At 35.5% G+C, this 21,064-nt stretch overlaps 1 protein-coding gene across 2 annotated transcripts; it reads right to left on the minus strand.

The window, feature by feature from the left end:
• Nucleotides 1–353: 353 nt before the first annotated feature.
• Nucleotides 354–20,805, minus strand: LOC137630464 (pyruvate dehydrogenase (acetyl-transferring) kinase, mitochondrial-like). 2 transcript variants are annotated; one of them, XM_068361941.1, is made up of 7 exons: nt 20,598–20,805; nt 19,090–19,274; nt 18,221–18,382; nt 12,051–12,095; nt 7,549–7,721; nt 7,160–7,384; nt 354–1,612 (listed from the first exon to the last, which is right to left on the minus strand). In XM_068361941.1, the coding sequence occupies exons 1-7, from the start codon at nt 20,732–20,734 to the stop codon at nt 1,442–1,444; spliced, it is 1,098 nt and encodes a 365-aa protein (XP_068218042.1). In that variant the 5' UTR covers nt 20,735–20,805; the 3' UTR covers nt 354–1,441. The 2 variants fall into 2 exon arrangements, with proteins under 2 accessions (XP_068218042.1, XP_068218043.1); XM_068361942.1 differs by lacking the exon at nt 12,051–12,095.
• Nucleotides 20,806–21,064: the final 259 nt, after the last annotated feature.

A 21,064-nucleotide genomic window follows, 5' to 3' on the forward strand; every position in this document is an offset into this window, starting at 1 on the left:
AAATAGTTATCTAAGTTGTGCTTTTTAATTTTCATGGAAGATATTCTTAAGGCCGTTTAAAGACCTTTATGTACATAGTAGCATCTGAAATATCAGTTTAAAAATTTCGCCATTTTATCATTTTTAATTACAAAAAATGTAAGTGATATGGCCTTTGCCGAGGTAATTTTTTTTAAGTATTGTGAAAGAAAGCTTATAATTTTTTTCACAATGAATTAAGTTTTTCTAATCTTATATTTTTACACTTCATGATGTACAGCTACTAATTTTTTTCATCTTAATCTACTGGTCCACAATATGGCTATCCAACTAAAAACATGATAATGAAAAATAAGGGAAAAATTACAAGATCATTGATCCAAAATGTAAAATTTTATTTAAATAAAAATAATTCCTCTCTATTTACAAAATATTAAGACTAATAAAGCAAAATTTACATTACATTCACATTTTACAATCCATTTTAAACTACCTGCAAAACAAAATGGTCAACATTTATAAATATTAACACAATGTCATAAATTCTTTCATCATTATCATTGCTCATGCTTTGTCCTACATTGTCATACACAAAATTCCTTATTGCTTCAAATTTATATACTGTACTGTACTTGTAAAATCAAACAGGATTTCATTAAGCATCACTGCAGAATAAAAATTACAAAATGTACAACTTGCATTGTCCAATAATGACATGCTCAACAAACTCTTTAGCTTACAAAGAACTTAATATAAATACAGGAGAACCTAAACATTATTCGTACATGTACCCGACATGGTTGTTCAATTTCTTTCCTAGTCCAGATTATGCTGCTGCAGCCAAAAAAAAAAAATGCTTACATTCATATAACTTTTTATCAGTACTCTATTAATTTATACAAACTGTACTTTCAATTTTAATTACATAAAGCCTTCCTTACTGCAGATATGTTTTGTACATCAAGGTTTGTCATGACATCTGCTTGTTTTCCATAGGGCAACTGAACTGTGTAATGAAGGGTTTAAAACCAGCTTATGCGCAGTCGCATATAGCTAACTTCTCACTGAATTTTGCAAAACTACAGCTACAAAAGCTTAATGTCAATCATCTATAGAAACAAAGCACCAAACAGAGTATTGTGCTTAGCTCAGGAATTGCATCTTTCACTTCTACTATGTTGTTTTCTGAAAAATCTTGTGCAACTAAAAGGACAGTTATGAAATTTACTCATCTCGATTTTGAAAATTAATTTTACAAATTTTATTAAATCATTCCAACATTATAGTGGATGATATATATTAAATCACAATGACAAAAACAACTGAATGAAAATTCTCAACTCAATCTGTATAATCACCTTAATTTTAAATTAAATACTGCCATACAATTGTTTATATGGATAACAATAAATGCTAGGCTCTTCAAAGAATGAAATTAACAAAAATTATGATAATGTATGAGTTAACTTGATGCTGAGTGCAACTTGTTTAATGAATTGGTGCTAAATGGTCGAACAAACATTGCCGAGTGGCCTTGTGAAGACCAATCGTGTGTCTGGATGGGGGTAGAATATTGCCGTTGACAAGTTTTGTTGTAGACTGGAAGAAGCTCATTGGCTTCACTGGACAGAGCCTGTTGAAAACACAATAAGATGATAAAATCATACCTTAGAACGATCTATAACGTAGAATTTCCAACAAAAAATGTTAATAGAAGTGCAATAACAACAATACATATGTTGATTTTTTTGCATTCATGTAAAGGGTAAACTTATCTATACTACAGCATAACCAATGTGACCATTGTAAGTATGTGTAGGTGGGGACATCATAGAGGTAATAGTTTTTATTCATATATTTACAGTAAATTATTATGTCTTCATATACAATTAATATGGCTTCATATATATCATTATTTATGTAACATTCTCTCTTGTCTGTAATATGGTAACAATTATGTATATACTTCATCTGTCAACATTGTACCAGTGTAGTCAGAAATTTGTGGCCAGGAAAGCAAACTTTTGTATCATCTCTGTTGTTGGTTATTAAGAACCCTAGCATTTAAAAAGTTGGTGTTTCTTCTCTCCTACAGTAAAACCTGGCAGTGAAAATTTTGAAACAGACTTTTCAAGTTTTTGAAGAGATCTCATATATGGGAAAGAGATTAGACACTGGGCAGTTGAAGAAAGACAAAAAAGAAAGTTAGAGGAAATACACTCGCATTAGTGTAAGGGGGAGGGTAATATCACAAATTTTTAGAGTAATTTGTATTTGATCCTACTGAAATAGAAGCCATCATCCTTCACAATAGAAGAATAGAGAACAGCAAAGCTGGAACACAGCAGTTAAAAACAGATTGTGTACACTTATCAATAGTGGGGCGATAACTGTTACCCCCCTTTCTCTGAGAATTCTTTTAAGATCTTAGCCATGGGTGAGAATAGAAGTTCTTCCTGGCTGGAGGTTTTGGCATATTTAATTTTGTTTTCTTTCTTTTCCAGCATGTTTATGAATTGTTTGCAGTCATCAGTGATTCTTCAGCACCTTCTGAAATGTATGGGTTCCAGCAGAGGCTTCAACAGCATCCAAGGGCTTCTTGGAAGTGGTGCAGGTTCATCATCATCATCTCCTACGGCTAATGACACAAAGCCAGTCATCTCTATCTTGAGCTTTGAAATCAATACTTCTCCAATCATCATTCATTTGTGGCTTATGATTGTCTTCCTTGGGGAAACAGTCTTCAGTGCCCTTGAAGTTATGCTGGAGGTGGTTTAACCCCTAGTTCTCACTTAGCAATCCTTGAGGTTCGTGGCCTTTCCACAGAAATATCTTTGGAAATATCTTCCTCCCAAGGGCTCTTTTTTTTTCAGCTTGAGTGGGAGCAATTGGGACTCCAAGGCGGACATTCCCATGGAGCAGTAGCTCTTCAGGTTTTCCTGTTCTTCTCTCACCTGTCCTGGGACCTTCAGGGGAGAAAGGTACCCTTCCGTAACTTTCATAGGGCAAGTTCTAGACCTTCATACAGACCCTCCGGGGTTCACAGGGAAGCTGGTTAATTTTTAGTCATCCATCAGAGGCTTCGGAGGGGGAGACTTTACCCTTGAGATCATTGTCCACAGGAAAGTTGCAAAGTCCACAGTCTTCCTTTGGAAGGCGAGTCTTCTCCCAGGTGCTCTTTCCAAGGGAAGCAGCCTTCAGTTCCTGCCTCTCCATCTGCCTTGGAACTTCCAGTGCCTCCTGCAGTAACCTCCAGCATTTTCAGAGCTTTCTGTGGGGTCTTCAGTCAGCCTCCCATTCCTGGGCTCCTTCCAGCACTCTGACCCAGATTGATCTTGTCTTCTAGCATGTGTACCAAGGCACACGAGAAGCTGTTTCCCTTTGTCTCACTGCCTTGAGCGATCTTCTCCTAGACGCTTTGCCTTGGTTCCCCTTCTCTTTTAGCAAGTCTTCAATCTAACCGGATAGCTAGCTTGCGTGTTTCTAGACGCGTCCCAGATATACTCCTTCCAGCGCTCTGACCCAGACTAACTTTGTCTACCAAGACTTGTCTACCCTCGCCACAAGCAAACTTCTCCTAGACACATTTTGAGCGCATGCCATCGCCTCGCCATCCTTTCGATTACCAGGTTTTATCTTGTCAGGCCTCATCTAACAAAGATGTTCCTGCAAGCCCCTCTCCTAAATACTCCTATCCTCATTAACGCGCGCACACGTCCTCACCTCATTAACGCGCGCGCACATCCTCACCTCATTAACGCGCGCACACGTCCTCACCTCATTAACGCGCGCACACGTCCTCAAGTGCTAGTCTCCTTTCAAGCACTTACTCTGCGGTAAAGTGATCTAATGATCATTTCTTATTAAGGTTTTGCGCTTGCTACACTCACGCTCATCCAATCTCATGATCTTTTATCGTTAAGAGGGCACCACTCGCTTGACAGTTTTACTATCATAGACGATACCTCTCGCCCAATCGCTACAAGTGTACTCTTGTAGAAGATGATTGCTTTTCACCTAATTGTTTTAGACAAAAGTTATCATCAAGCGTATGCTTCTTCTAGGCATTCTTCTGCAGATCGTCATATGCACTCATCATCTATTCGCTGCAGTCACTCCTTTTCAGTAGAATTATGCGAGGGTATAAGAGTCTCCTATAATCCTACTTCTGAGGAACCATCGAAACCACAATCTGAGCAAGTAGAACGTATACCTACAAGGTACTCCAAACACCAGTCAGAGGCTCATCCAAGTCTCGCCAGAAGTAACAAGCCCTTCTCATTTGTTGCAAGTTGTGAGGACTCCTAAGCAAGAGACTTCAGCTAGACCTTCTCATCAGTCTGGAGACAAAAACCCTAAATAAGACTCTGAAGGAGACCACAACAGAGGGGAACACTTTCCTGAAACTCCTTCACTGCATTAGAAACGTGAACAGCCTCGGAAAGACCACAACCTCACTTCCAAGGGGCAAGACAGTGGTAATCAACCTTCTTTGGCGAGGCCCAATCTCGATCTTATATGGTCAATTTTGGCCTAGGAGACCTAAACCAGATAGAGACTGCAGCCATAGCCAGGCAAGCGATAAGACCACATAGTTACACTCTTCCTTCAGGAAGTATCTGGGTAGTGGTAGCAGGTAAGTTCCTTCAGTTCAAGAATCCCACGCCAATGGGATCCGAATGCTCCACTACCAGGACAGTCGGTTAATCCTGGCAAAATCAGAAGAGGGGACCTCCTTTGTCAAGAACTGGGGTCATGATAAATTGTCCTGTCTTTGCAAGAGGAGAGAATATCTAAGGATAGCCATTGATACCATCCTAGGGAGACTTCCTTCCCAAGAAAAAACTGTCATGTTAGCAGAACACAGCTCTTTCCTTCCTACAACAGTCATTTCTGCCAACTTAGTAGCGACAAACTCCCGACACACCAGACGTCTCTAAAGAAGCTGGTACCAGGAGGCAGATGGCACACAAGATCTCTACAATAGGAACAACATTAGACGACCCAATCTTCTCCTTAAGAATAGTAGAAGAATTTACGAGGGACCTCAAATAATGGTTAAGAGGAAGAAAACCTCCTACAAGGATGCTCGCTCTCTCTCGCTACCTCCTCCAGAGTTTCTTCTGGATGGAAGAAGATTGCCAGACTCAAAAAAATTTTGCAGACGCGAGCAACCTCTTAAGCTCTCGAGAGTTTGCCCCTCTTCTAGCAGGTCACTTGGTGTTGATAAGCGACAATGCCACAGTGGTGTTCTACAGTACATCAACATACAAAGAGGTACCATGTCTCCGCAGCTGTGCCATCTTTGCAGTGAGGAGTCTCAAGTGGGCAGAAAACAATGCGATTATACTTTTAGCCCCCTTCATTCCAGGAAAGGGGAATGTGATAGCAGACAAGTTGAACAGGAAGTTCCCAGTAGTTAGCTGGAAGTGGTCTTTGTGTCTTTCAGTAATGACGAAGATCCTGAATTTTTGTGGGTTCCCTAACGATAGACTTTTGTGACATTTACCTTCCAATCTACTGTTCTCCCATTCCAGACCAAGAAGCGGCATTTGAGGACTCATTTCAGCACCCTCAATATGAACTCGCCCCATTCTTTTCCGCCGTTCTGCCTACTTTGAAGAGTCCTGAATCGATTGAGGTACTCGCCCAACATTTTGCTAACGTTGATAGCTCCTAGGTGGTCACACATGGAGTGGTACCAGGATCTACATTTCCGAACACAGAGACTGAGATAATTATCAACTAAATCCAACCTTCCACATTAGCCTTACGCCAGGATTTTCCACAATGCTCAGGGATCCTTTTATCTTCACTGTGGAGGTTATCCAGCATCTCTCCGAGAAAGGTTTTTCTCGAGAGCTGGATACCTTCTAAAATCCTCTGCCGCTGTCCAGGCCAAGAGATCTGTTTTGTGTGGTTGATGTTGTGGGAGGGGCATCTCCTCTAGGAGCTTCTGTATTATGGATTGCTGACTTTTGTATCATCTCCGTAAGGAGAAACTTGGCCCAATTTCAGTGGTAGACGGCTATCGCTAGGCATTGATGATTTTTTAGATTGAAAAGAATAAATATCTCTTCCTTGGAAGAATTTTCTAAGCTTATTAAGTTTTGAGCAGACTTGCCCTCCATTGGAGGTGAGCCCTTCTTCCTGGAACATGATAAAGGTGTTACATTCCTTAAAGGGGCACCCTACAAACTGTTGAGGCAAGCTTCGGACAAGGACCTCCCCTTGAAGACTGCTTTCCTGCTCACTTTAGCTTAGGTTAACGTGTTAGTGAAGCTGCGTGGGCTCTCCTTCAACACCATACATTCAAGGATGTGGAGGTAGGTATCTCCTTCATTCCAGTTTTCATCGTGAAAATTCAGAACTGTTCCATGGCTGATTACAGATTTTTGTCTTTCCAAGTTGTGAGTCTTATAAATGGAACCAATGACCCTGTGCTGTGAGAGCTCTTAAGGTTCTATTCAAAATCCACTAGAACCACAAAACTTCAGCTACAGCACCTTTTTGTGAGTATGGGAAGAACCAAGATGATCATCTCCGAGAATAAGATCTCATTCTGAGCGAAGAAAGTTAGAGCTCACAACGGGAGGTATTACGCATTTCTCCAGCATTCAGGAGGAATTTCTTTGTGATTTACATTTTCCAAGCAGGGATGTGGAAGCGTCCAAGCTACTCTAGGACCTATTGTAACTGCTCGAGCAACAAAACTCCCATGAGGAATAGAGAAAACTTTGCTTTCTTCCCAAAATTGCACCACTAAGTACAACACTCAGGGAATAGAGATTACAGTACTGCGAACAAGGCGTGTTCTTCCGAGGTTATTTATCTTAGTTTCAATTCCACACAACCCAAATTCACACATCACGAATGGGTGTTTGTGCAAAACGTTACAAAAAAATACTTTCAATATAACGGGCGTAATAAAAGTAGTCTCTAATGGGGAGACCGTTTGATTTGCCAACCCCCACTATACATATGCCATCTTAAAATTGAATTAAAAGCTCTCAACTTCTGGCCAAAGTATTCTCTTACATTAAAAGGACTAGTTTAATAACATGTCCGAACAAATTTACACATCAAGAAATTGAGATTATTTTACAAAACCCCATGCTGGGATAATTCGTGAAATAGATGATGATGAAATTACAAATAAAGAATAAGTGTATTTCCTTACCTTCAGAAATATACAGGCATCTGTCCCATAACCTTCAAAGGATGTTAATACGAGGTCACCATGAAAATATCTGGCGTACAATCTTGAGAGTGGAAGACCATACCCATACCCTGCTAATGGTGGGGTTTCCATGCCAGAGGCAGCTGGCTGAGGGGCTGTTGAATACATATAATTAAACAGAAGGTCCATGTGACTTCTTGGAATGCCACCACCCTGGTCAGACAGCTGGAAAAAACATTTAACATATCATACAACATGGAAAACAAGGGAAGCAAAACAAAATGTAATTAAAGAAAACCTTTTTAATTTTCATATCAAGATCCCTTGTTGGTAAAAAGAGAATCTCCAACTCCCAGTAGTGACCTAATATTACTCAAAATGGTACTTACCTTAATGGTGAGGTCTTCAGTGCCTTTGACGAGAAGAACTTCCAAGGGAGGGATGTTGTCATCTCCATTACTATGGTGTTCAACCACTGCTCGCATAGCATTTTTGAAGAGCTCAAATAACATGTGGTACAAATGGGATGGAACATACACAACGGATACTGATGTTCTGTCGGCTGTAAAGGAAGGAAAGTTACTTGAATGTATTGAAGAAGCTGGAACAGATTTCAAATTAAAGTTAACCAATGACTCCAAGTTCCTGATTCCTGTCATGTAGTCAGAAGGAAATGTGCTATGGAAAATGGACAAGAAATCTCAATCATAGGAAGAAGTGAAACTAATTTGTAAAAAAAGAAATTTTTCTGAAATACAAGTTAATTCCTAGAACATCTAATAAAGAAAAAAATTACATGGTGGTATTCCACTTGGTTTGGGAGTTAAATGGCAGGACAGGATTAGAAATGACAATATACGCGAGATTACTCGAGTGCCATATATGGATTAAGATAATGGTGAGAGCTAGATGGAAATGGTTTGGGCATCCTCTTGTACTCCCCAGGGGAAATTAGTTCACCAAAACTTTCTACTGTGATCCACAAAGCACTACAAGAGTTGGAAGACCCAGGCCTACATGGCTAAGGACTATGAAGTGTGAAGAGGATAGAGACGACTGGTGAAATCTAACCGAGGCCCTTTGCATCAATAGACATAGGAGATAATGATTAGGATTCAATTTGGTATAAGAACAATTTCCTACTAGGAAGAACCTTGGCATTACCGATACAAAAACCGTGACTATGAAGGTTACTGAAACTTATATCCCAGGTGTTAGGAAAAGATTTGCAGCAATATTAATTGTAATAATAAAAATTAAATTAAGCCATATGACCTGGCAGTGGGACCAAATTTTAGCGCCCAGGTGTAACTGGGGCAAAAGTCTGCTGTTGCAATATGAATTACAATTTTAAGATCGGACAACAGCCTAAAAGAAAGGATGTAAGAGGTACAATAAAAGCAAGAGTAGCTACAGCTTTTCTAACATTAAAAAGGAATCTAGAAGGTGTACAAATCTCAGCAATGTTACACAAAGATTGGAAAGGCAATACTTCTTCACTTTCACCGTCTTTGAGTTTTCTTTTCCTCAAATCCTGTCCAGCAGGAGAGGCAGGCCATGTGGAAATCAGCTAGCTGATTTCTCGGTTTATCATTTACAAATGGAAAATGCAGGAGCGAGTAAACTTGAGTTGGTTTTGGATGTAATGGCTCCTACATTAATACCAATAACAATATTGTGAGACGAGCTAGTGGCTGAGTTTGCAAGCATATGGCATACACTCATCTGAAGCATGATGAAAACTATCAATTGTAGTTGAAAGTTTGTCAAGCCCCTCAGATTTAATAGGGATCATACAATTTGCCATGTCATCCACATTAGTAATGAGACTACAATAATGATAAGTGCTTATTTTACTGAGAGGAAAGATATTACGATCAAGACATCCCAGTCACCTTCTACCTTGCATTTAATTCTCAAATAGTAACTAGGAATGCATTTTGTAAGGGTTAAACAGCAGATTAAAGGCTTGGTGTGAGGTTTCCATATCTGTAGTGCACAGCATTCACTTCAGAACTTACAGAATGAAACTCTATCAATATTAGATTAACCTGGAAGTGGGGGGACTTAAGTTTGGAAAATAGGTATGAATGACCAGAATTACCTTTAGAGAGAAAGAGAAAATTCACAGGACTTCTGAAGTTTAACAAAGGAGGCAAGTGGATGTCAAGAGCTTGTGAAACTCATCACCATCAAAAGATGGCAGAACTTTTGTTGTCCAAAGGTGGAGATATTATGACATTATCATCATGAAAACTACCATTATACAAATCTGTAATTAATATAAGAAGCAAAATAATACAAAAGAGCAGAAACTGGGATAACCCATGCATCACCACAGCCATTGCTGAATGGTGTAGATAAACCCTAGTTACTTTAGCATTTCATTTAGGGGTGAAAGAGGAGGTTAGCCCAACATATTACTCTGAATCTACTCTCCAAAAAGAAGTTACTATATTGGAATTAAGATAACAAAAACAAAAATACAGTGCTAAGGGTACTGACTGTAAGCAATTATTATCATTTATACAAGCTAAGCTATAACCCTAGTTGGTAAAGCAAGATGCTTTAACCCCAAGGGCTCCAACAGGAAAAAATAGCACTGAAGAAAGAAAAGAAGGACGTAAATAAACAAGTCATAAACAATGGAAATAAAATATTTCAAGAACTGTAACAGCATGAAATTAGATCTTTCAATAAAAACTTGAAAAAAAAAACTAGATGAAGTGAAATAGGATTGAACAGCATCCCTGGAGTGTACCCTCAAGCAAGAGAACTCTAATCAAAGACAGTGGAAGCCCATAGTACAGAGGCTATGGCACTACTAAAGATTAGAGATCAATGGTTTGATTTTGGAGTGTCCTCCTAAAAGAGCTGCTTACCATAGTTAAAGTGTCTCTTCTACCCTTACCAAGTGTAAAGTACCCACTGAACAATTACATTGCAGTAGTTAACCTGTCGACTGAAGAATCGTTTGGTAATTTCAGTGTTGTCAGGTGTAAGAGGATAGAGGAGAACGTGGAAAGAATACGCCACACTATTCGGTATATGTGTAGGCAGACAAAATGAGCCATAACCAGAGAGAGGGAATAACGCTCTAGCAGTAGTATCTCAACAGGTGGCTAGTGCCCTGGCCAACCTACAACCATTAAATTACCACACTAAAGCAAACCCACGATGAACTAGTAGCCAAGCAGTGAGCGAACGAAAATGCACTGTCATTCAGTGATCACATGATAAAATCTATCGGCAGAGCTGATACACCATTAATAAAAATAAAAAAAATCTTAAAGAGTATCTATGTGAAACACTATTCCCCCAAATTGAAACCATAATTGTTTAACACTGCTTAATTTAGCGAGGTGGGATATAAGAATCCTGCTGCGTAGCAATCTAGATGTCATAAAGAGCAACTAAAAATTGCAGTAATGTAAGGGTTATGTTGCAAAAAGAATAAAGTAAGTAAAGAAATAGACTTATACAAGAGGAACAACTCTGTATTCTGCAGTGAACATTCAGAGCCTTTACTTATGGAACACTATGTAATTATGATCACTAGACCTGACTAATAAAGTTAGGTTAGTGAAAACAGCTGGGCAGACAAGTCAGACTTACCACCCACAAGAGAAGGCTTGCTTGTTTTTGAGAATAACAATGGAAATTATATAAGTTGCAACCTTAACAGATCAATCACTAACTTACAGTAGGTGTTATGCTAGCATAGCGTGACATATTGTTATTCATTCCATAAACAAAAGAATACTATTTTGTCTTAGTAATTCCCCTTGAACTCAAAATTTCTTTCCTCGGCAGTTGGTGGCAAACGAAAGGCAGCCGTTTTGTTTACAGTACAGCAAAGAAGCTTTATTGACATGCAGTGTATACTGTAATCTCTGGTTCTATAAACAAGAACTTCAAACATAATTTCTAATAGGAACAATGAAATATAATCCTCACAACAGTTAAATAAAACCTAGTGCTTTCTCTATGCAGAAACCTAACCAAACAAGAGTAGTTATCAGATTACTGTAAAATACTATAAAAATATTACATGTACAATCTAGAAGGGGAACTCCAAGAAAGGAACGGTGATGAAGGAAACCAAATGAAGGATAAATACTAGCAAGCTACAATAACTGCTAAATTATCTCATTACTTTACTAGGGGGCTTGTATATTTTGAAAGGATTTTTTATAAAATTTATGGTGATAAAGAGTTTCTAACAAAGAGGCAATATAAACATCAGGAGAGGTACATAAAAATTAGGGCAGAATTTATACTTAACATACAGCAAAAGAGAGATAAATCCACTATTTGAAATATGAATAAATCTAGATGATTTTCTTCACAGTATACAAATCATGACAAATTGTTGCAATTAATAATGAATATACCTGAGCTCCAAACTAAAAATTTTCTTCCAAGCAAACTACACTTTGAATTTTTTAAAATGTTACCAGGCCAAAGTTGCTGATGGCATGGAAGACCTACACAAATTATAATTTCAATATAATGACAAAATAGTCAATTATATATAATTTTTATAAAGCTATAACAAACATTTGAAACTGTAACTTACCAATTTTGTGTAGAAAACTCATGAAACTCTCAAATGATTAATATCTGCAAACTAGTGAGCTTTATAATCATTATCTATAATTGACATTAAAAGAATGTAATTACAGTAGAAAACAAAACTACTGATAAAAGCCTATATTTTGCTAAACAGCATTTGTATTTTCAGGATAACCTCTACCATAAAGCTATTCTAAACTTGTAGTTTTGTTCTAAATATTTATTTGATAGCTGTAAATAAAAACAAGAAAATCAAGATTAATTACAAGACCACATACAAAGCAAGATAAATACATGGACAGATGAAAGACAGTACCTGATTTTCCAGCTTCTTTAATGTACTTTGTCTTCTTGTCGTGCTCTGTGGGTGCAAATAAGCAAAAGCAATCTACCATTAGTGTTGCTAATGAACACACATTTTTTATCAGGAATTCAGTAATGCTAAACATAGTACTAATGCAATTTTTAGAGCTAATCTATCACAATCAACATTTACAAAATCATCAGTTAATTTCAGTGAGGTTATCAACAAATAAAAACTATATTGTACAGTTAACAACTAATGTAGTCCCAAATTTATTTCTATTACCATACACACCACAACTAAGCATTAAAATTTTAACCTCTTCCATGATCCATTTCAGCCACCCTCCCTCCACCCCGCAAAAATATATTATATTTGAATTACAACAGTAAATTAAATCAACATTAAAAAGTTAGATTTTTAAAAATCCCTTTTTTTGTGAAAGCAGAAAAAAAAATTTACCCAAAAGACTGTAATTGAGAATGTCTTAAAAAATGTTTTTACTGATTCCACCCTTAAGTTTACACAAAACCTTTCTCTAGAATTTATACATCATACATAATTTTAGATATCATGATATCTGAAGGAAGACCTGAAACATTAAGTTAAAACAATACTATAGTAAATAAAATCAAGGTTTTTAGTGCTCCGCTGTTACCAGTTATTATATTAAACCTATGAACTTGATCCTTTAGGAATAATGATTTACTTAACAAGATATTAAAAATAACTAAATACAGACTAGGTTATTTTCGTCTTGATTAGTACTACTGCATAAAGAATATGAAGACAGATATTTTGATATCATAATTGTAAATACCTGGGCTCCACAAGAGACTAGAAGAGTTGGAAAACCCAGGCCTACATGGCTGAGGACTATGAGGCGTGAAGTAGGAGATGATGAAATGCCTATCAAATTGAATCTCTGAACAAACTTAAACAACTGTGGAGCTATTTTCATTCTTGAGACCAAGAAAAATTATTGGAGGTTGAGAGTTCAATTTATGTGAGAATTTTTGAGAACCTGTCTATTTCCTACAACAAAGGTATAATTAGTTGGACTTTTCACCCTTAGGCTGATCTAGAAACAAACTTTCTAACATTATCATAACTCATGCTGAAAGTATTTCTATTTAAATTATTATTCAATAAAATAATAAATTACACCTGCATTTATAAATTCCTATCACCAGTCTAACACATTCACCTGTAGAACATAATTTCATGCAAATATTTGTTTCGGAACCTCGCCACTGCTAAACGAATTTCTTAAAATTTGATTTCTATGAACCTCCTGCTGTTGATATTGCTTCTCTTGAAGCATGCTTATATCTATCTACGTTTACACCAAAAATGAAAAAGAAGAAAAATTCATGTTTTCTTTCCTTTTTAACAGGCTTAGGCCTCTAGTACACTATAATATTGAGACAATCAAGCAGCTAGTGGCAATAACCACAACTTTACCACACACTTTTTTTTTTTTTCAAAATCTCTTCATCAATCTTGTTTTAGCAGGTCTACTTTTACAAGTTGTAAGTATCACTTTGGTTATTAGTGATTGTCAAAGATTTTCTCCTGGATTTGTTAATGATTACTGCATGGTTTGTTCAAGTAAAGTTTTCTGAACGTTCATGGTCTGCATTTTGTGTCTCTCGTGCTGAAGGCAACACAGGTAGTATTGTGATATAAGAGTCAAGGTGAAGAAGGCCAAGGCCTTATTGCTCCCTTATATTCATAGTTGCCTACCAAATAAAAATCACTCATAGTTTAAGTGTCAATCCAGAGAAGATAAGGTCAGTTTTCCTGCCGATATCACTTTAGCCATTAAAGAGTTAATTTGAGTGATCTTCAGAAGCTTCTAGTTTTAGAGCAGCACTCTGTGAGGTTTCTGATGGTGCACAGCAGATTACAGAGGTCCTCTCCTATGAGTCTCTCTTTCTTATTTACTTTAGATTTATTGTAAATGCTCCACAAACCTCAACATTTCTGAAATCTAGACCACCTGCCCTATTACACTACTGGATTTCGATGCGGAAGACTGAGCTAGGAGAGTGGATCCCTCTTCACGCTAACAGAGGTGCTCATAAACATTTTCTGAATACAAGGAATGGCATAACATATGATTCCTTTGGAGCAAAATAACTGCATGATTGCATCAAGTTTTGAGTAACTAACTTCTGGGTTGTTGATTCCATCCTCTCTGTGTAGTAAGTTATCTGGATCAAAATTACCTCAAACACTAGCAATTCTTGAATTTTCATCAACAGTGTTAAAGTATATGCTATTACCTTTACTGATAAAAAAAGTTCCTAGCCTAGAGCATGCACAGGATGTGCAAATATACATAACGTCTCTGATGAAGTATCTAATCATTAAGGAAACTTATTTTCAAGATAGCTTATTTTAAGATAGCTTATTCTCCACATTTTCACCAATTTTATACTCTGAATTGATTCATTATTAGATAATATAATCTTTCAATTCACATTTCAAATGATTTTGTTCCTATAAAATAAAATATATTCCAAGTGTTTACTGGGTGTTAGGAAACACCTGGATTGTAATCGTGTACCGTTTTTTTTTTTTATGTAAATATTTCCAGCTACTACTACTGCATGCATGGTGTGGCTTATCAGATATGTATGTAAAATAAACTAATTGAACAAGTCTTATCATATAGTTTCCTTGGTAATGTCGATCCTAGATCTATCTCTGTTAATAGAAGTTTCACAGAATGGATTGGAAGCAACTATGATTTTGCCATTTGTCTAGGAAATGCACAAAAAGCAAATCAACTCTTCATATCAACTGCTTAGAACTTCTAGCGGGGTTTAAGCAAAATCTGGAACTGATAATATGAGGAAAGTGCATGGCTGCATTTTAAGAAAATACATCAACAATTTATATCCAGAAACAAGGGGAAAAAAGGTCAAAATCCTTATACCAGATAGGAGAAATGCTATTGATTTTAACAAATTTGAGAAAATTAATTCTTCAAAGGTTTATTAGTAAAAAATTAAAATTTTGCAGATAAGTGAAATAAAAGGAACCAAATCATTCCAGTGAATGATCTCTGCATCCACTGGTATACCTACAGATTTGAATGTGTAAGGAGACCCTAATGTAGACAAAATTACAGGTCCTTTAGCATGGAAGGTAGACAGAACAGGTTACATCTGGGCCTATGCACCTTTCCACCTCTCACATGATTCAACATGTGATAAGCTCAGTCTCTACATACAGCAGGATGGCTTAAGTGGCTCCAATTTTGAGATGTCATATCTAGTTAAAAGTTTGGTCACAACAGCTCACAATAAGTCCAATTCAAGTTAACTAACTTGAATGTTAGGGTTTATATTAAAAGAGCAGTTACATCACTTAAGGTTTACCAGATTTTTTTCTTTGGAAAGGGTTGTAGCAGCAGCTAAATGGTATACCAAGTCAGTATTCACAAACATCATCTTCAAGAAACCTAGTTTGCCTATCAACATACAGGATGCTAGAGTAGCTGCTGTTGATTTATCAAATGGAAATTTGTTTCAAGTGAGAAAATTTGTTTTAATTTTAGATATTTTTTAAATCTGGAATATTGTGTTGGGAAAATTATATAAATACATTATTAGAATGCATTCTGGGGAATTACAGGATACTAGACCAAGAGGCAAGCCTAAGTATTAAATACTTTTATAATGTTAGGTCTGTTAATGGCCTATCTATTTTTTTCACAAGCCAATCTCTATTGGAGTGTGGGATTTACCAATATAAACATCAGTGGAAGTTCATAAACATAAATGGGTTTTTATAATAAGTTATTTCTATAATATTCTGTCCATATACATACCCACCCTCCTACATAATGAGTAATTTAGGTAAACAGAATAGGGATTAGGGTTCACTATAAGACTGGAGGATAGTGCGCTTAACGAAGCTATGATTAATACCATTAGCTGCTAGATTGTCTCAATACTATAGAGTACTAGAGGCCCAAGGCTATTAAAAGCTAAGAAAAATTAATCTATTCAAGAGCAAAGCAATATGAACATTAGACATGTATAGATATTAATTTTATTATAAATCTTCATTTTTGAGAAAAAGAAATGTCATGAACTGTAATATGAATGTTATTATAGGACTAAACTTCAATAACTTTGCATGAATTCCTTTTTTGCAAATAACAATACTAGCTCTACCCTAATTGAAGATGTTATCCAAATTAGACAAGGAAAGAAATAGGAAAAATTATGGAAGAAACTTTTTCATACTAACAGGCCTAAAGAAAAATTTCCCACCAATGCATAAAATTATTTCTACAGATTTGTGTGTTACTTGTTAACCCTTTTACCCCAAATGGACGTACTGGTACGTTTCACAAAACTCATCCCTTTACCCCCATGGACATATCGGTACGTCCTTGCCAAAAACTGCTATTAATTTTTTTTTTTTTTTGCATACTTTTGATAACTTTATGAGAAACTTCAGGCATTTTCCAAAATAATGAGACCAACCTGACCTCTCTATGACAAAAATTAGGGCTGTTAGAGCAATTTTAAAAAAATATATTGCAAAATGTGCTTGAAAAAGAAAACGCCAGGGGGTTAAGGGTTGGAAAGTTCCAAATAGCTTTGGGGTAAAAGGGTTAAAATTGCACAATTCACCTGTTAAAACTTTAGGGTAAAACCTACCTGTAATCCAAAGATATTCTACAAAATTGTCTTAACTCCTAACTACAGTAAGTACTCTCAAACTCTCTCCCAAAATTCTTTTCTATTATATAAGCTTCACCCCATCTTTTATCTGGATTATGAATATGTGTGAATTATTCTTTCACAAGAATAAAAGATTGAAGGATTATATATGTAGCTTCAAAATATCAATAGAATTACAGCATCTCTACTTAAAAAGCCACGAACAAAGTTACGATTTTCAAAAGACTTCTGTCATCAAACATTACACTAATCTATGAATTTCATGGTTGCAGTACCTGTGATGAATTTACTGTACTTGCAACATACATGCAAGGGGACTGTCTGCTATCCAAATAAATCTAATGAATAACACTGTTTGGAATTTGAGTAGAGAAATCACAAAGGAAAAGAAGGAAGTTTTACATGAAATAAAATCTATAATAGATTAAATAACACTGAAAACATTTGTAAATGGAGTTGAAGGGTCAAGCTACGAAACATTCAGATCTACTTTCACAGCAATGTATATTAAATGACCATTACTTTAGCCTCTAAAGCAACGCAACTGATAATCACAACTAAAGCTCCGACAGAGATAAAGTAATGTGGGTTACATTATGTCCATGATGAGCAAACAATTTAAAATCAAAGTTAATTCAATAAAGCTGACCAGCCATGATAGCTTAGCATATAATAGAAAATAACCTTCAACCATGAAGCAAGGAGACCATTGCGAGTAAATTACAGTACAACTAAAACCACAAATATTTGAAAACTCAACCTTATTGATGTTCTGACAATATTCCCTTCAAGCTACAATAAAGAATTTGCACTACTAGTCAACATAAAATAAAAAAATAAAAAAAAACTTGTCAAGACCTAATAACTTTTAGGGTAAAAATTTCAAACTCTTAAAATACAATTTTGGATAGTTCATCAACAATTCTTCTAGATCAAGGGAAACTGGAATACCAAACAAATATAAGTTAGTACGGTACAAATTAAAGCACTGCCATATAAAAGTAGAAAAATGTACAATTAGTTTAAACTCACTTATATTGAATAAAACTTGATCATTCACCAAAATTTAATTTGTGTACACTAAAGTAATTTACTTCATCGCAATGCAACATTGCCAAAAATTAAAATTTGCTAGCTTGTGAAAAATCTATATTTCAACAGAATTTAACTCAAACTGAATGTGCTTTAATAGTTATTTCCCTTATCCAGAATTCCACTTTAACCCCATCAACAACACACACAAGCAACATAAAAACTATAAGCAATACCTATCTAGAGTAAACAACAAACAGGTGAAAGCCCGAGTCATAACATGACATTAGTTTTAATACAGTAAACAAGTCTGATGTCCAGTAACAGCACCAAAATAAGCTAGGATTTGCCCTGACCTGTCAAATTTCACTAATTTCTAAAAAAAAAAAAAAAAAAAAAAAACCTATTAACTTTGAAAACTAATTTAAATCATGATTACTTTACCATTATGGTGTTTAACAACAAGTTCTGGTGAAGCGAGGTAGTATTGGTCACACAGGAAGCGAGCATTAGAATATGCATCTTCGATTACACGAACAATATCACAGTGGGGATCAATACATCCTATGTGGTGGTGAGAGTTGATACTGTCGCCGAAAAGTAACGCTGGAAAAAAAAATGTGTATCAATAATATAAAAAATTACAGACTACTAGCTTTCTGGGTGTAAAAAGTTTATTCAAGATGTTTTAGTTAGTGTTCTTTTACGAATCAAATGTTATATGTATCAACAACAGCTCTAAAGAGAGCGTCACTGGAAAAGAAGAATCCAGCTTTACTACTGATGAAGATTAACTACATCAAGAGTAAAATTACTTTTTGGTACCAGTGAACACTGCTAAGAACTTGGCTGGGAATACATCTAATAAGTTCTGAGATGTATTTTATAGCAATTGTAAATGTTCACTTTCAATACATTTTCCAGAGATAATTTTAAGCATTTTCAACTACTGTACATGGATTTGATTAGGTTGTATCTTCAAGATAGAAATTGCATTAAAACCCTTGAAAAGATGGGGAGAATAAAGTGTTTTGGATGTACAAAAATCCTTATACTCTCAGAGACCTTATGAGAATAAAGGAATTTTGTACATCCCAAAATATACATTTTTTCCGCCACCTTTTCACATTTATCACTTGAAACTGTATTAAAAGTGAATATTATTTACAATTACTATAAAAGATATCTCAAAACATATATAAAAAAGTATGTATGATCAAGTTAAAATAATTTCATAAAGTATTTTTTCATTGTCCAACATTGAATTGAAGTGTAAATACAGTACAAAATGCCAAAGATAAGAAATTACTTACTGTGCTGGTTGATCAACATTCTAATTGATATCCGATTCATATAAAATCTGTCAAGAAAATACTGGATATATGCTTCCATATTATTGTCAATACGATGGGCATCTTTTAGCTCCATAATACCTTGAGCCATCGTCATTACAACGTCCTGGTGACGATTCCGAATCTTAGTAAGGGCATCTGTGAATCTGAAAATAAATGTTACTTGTAAGAATGACAATGAAATGCTCTGTTCTGCAAGATAGTTTCTGAGGACTCAACTACAGTATATCAATATTTATTCTAAGAATATTGACTATGTTTTGTACCAAATTCTTAAAAGCTTGTTCATATTCAAATTAACTGTGCAGTTGCAACCTAATTTACTTTATAGAGATGTGTGGGCCAGTAGGGTTTTTGTCATCCCTGGCAAACAATAAATTCCTTATATAATTAAAAATAAAATTGTTGCTAAACAAAAGAGAAACATGCTATTTAAAAATAAAGTGAACATGAAATGACAAATATTAATGTGTAAAGAAATTAATTAACTAAACAGAGAATATGTGAATATCCTCAATACTGAAAGACCAATCCCTTGAATACTTTGTGAGTAGGACTACAATGGGCACTTGAAAACTTACCAAAATGTTGTTTCCTAAACAAGATGTGTTTCCCAAATCTAAAAAGCAAGGTTTAATGTAAGGGCAAGGAAGAAAGAGCGAAAGCAACCTACATACAAAAACTCCACAAAAACATAACTAAAAATGTGTAAATCTTTAACTCACATTGATACACATCAATTGATATAAGAATGTAACAAAATTCCCAAGCTTTAAATAAAAAAAACCAAACGATTGACCATTAACTATCAAGTAGACATGGACAGAACATTCTTAGAATAGTCATCTCTAAAATTTAAGGAAATTAAAGCTTTCTATACTTAGTTTAAGTTTCTTCAAGGCAAAATCTAGTAAATTTTCACCAAACTGTCATATGTAAATATTACCAAAATCCATAAAGTTTGCGACTATATCTAACAGGGTTTTAGTAATTATTTTGTTCTATCTTCAACTAGTGAATTTGTTAACATAAAGGAAGATAGCCTAATCTCTTACAACTGATGGATGTTAATCAAATTCCTAATAGACCAGGAGGACATAAAAGGTTACAACTTGGAAATTTATGTAAGATTAATGAAAAAACAATTATCGTATTATTAAAATAGTGCTTTACATTAAAATACAGTATTGGGTTTTTGAAAATTCGTCATAAATATGCTAAATAACTAAAACTTACATTCTCAGAAATTCCAAATGTTTTACATCATCGGAAGCCTAACCAACCTTTATTTAATTTTCTTCCTAACACTATCATAAAGTCCACAAACCAAAGGATTTGCTATCAATCTATAAAAATAAAAAGCTAAATTACATGGGTTAATACTTCTTTAAATCAAACAAACCTTTCGAGACTGATTCAAGAGATAAAGCCTTATAGAATGCAGCAGACTAAATGATTTCCCGACTTACTTGTCAATAAGGTTAGCATTTGCGTCCTTCCCCTCAAATTCCATAAGATCACCGAAACTCTTGCAGTAGAGGTCTTGAACTGCACGCGTCGAGGGCATCAGGAGCAGATTCTCTGGTAAGAGGCTGAACTCCTTCATAATGTTGGCTAATCTAACAGGAAGTTCTTTGCGTAGAAATAAATAAGATTCTGTCCGTGTGGCATTTTGTCCTGAAAAGGGAAAAACCGATAAGAATTTCTGTTTATTTTCATCTGCGATGGATAAGCCCTTACATTAAAAGAAAAAAAAAAATCGAGGTCATGAATTGTTTACTCTTTCTTTGGAAAGCGATTAAAAGCTGAATAATTTTACAATAAAATGTTAAATTAAACAAGCTTGTAGCACCTGCACATAACACCAACACCTGTGAATCAATATGAGAGAGAGAGAGAGAGAGAGAGAGAGAGAGAGAGAGAGAGAGAGAGAGAG

The sequence above is a fragment of the Palaemon carinicauda genome, chromosome 38 (genome assembly GCF_036898095.1).
Source record: "Palaemon carinicauda isolate YSFRI2023 chromosome 38, ASM3689809v2, whole genome shotgun sequence".
Taxonomy (NCBI): Eukaryota; Metazoa; Arthropoda; class Malacostraca; order Decapoda; family Palaemonidae; genus Palaemon; species Palaemon carinicauda.

What these genes read in the sequence shown, in the direction of transcription:
- LOC137630464 (XM_068361941.1), bottom strand. Translation starts at nt 20,734, where the DNA reads ATGAAGGAGTTCAGCCTCTTACCAGAGAATCTGCTCCTGATGCCCTCG. An exon ending in AATGTTGATCAACCAGCACA is followed by an intron (nt 18,383 to 19,089) that starts GTAAGTAATTTC and finishes TTTTTTTTCCAG; the next exon opens with CGTTACTTTTCGGCGACAGT. An exon ending in CTGAAGACCTCACCATTAAG is followed by an intron (nt 7,385 to 7,548) that starts GTAAGTACCATT and finishes TGTTTTTTCCAG; the next exon opens with CTGTCTGACCAGGGTGGTGG.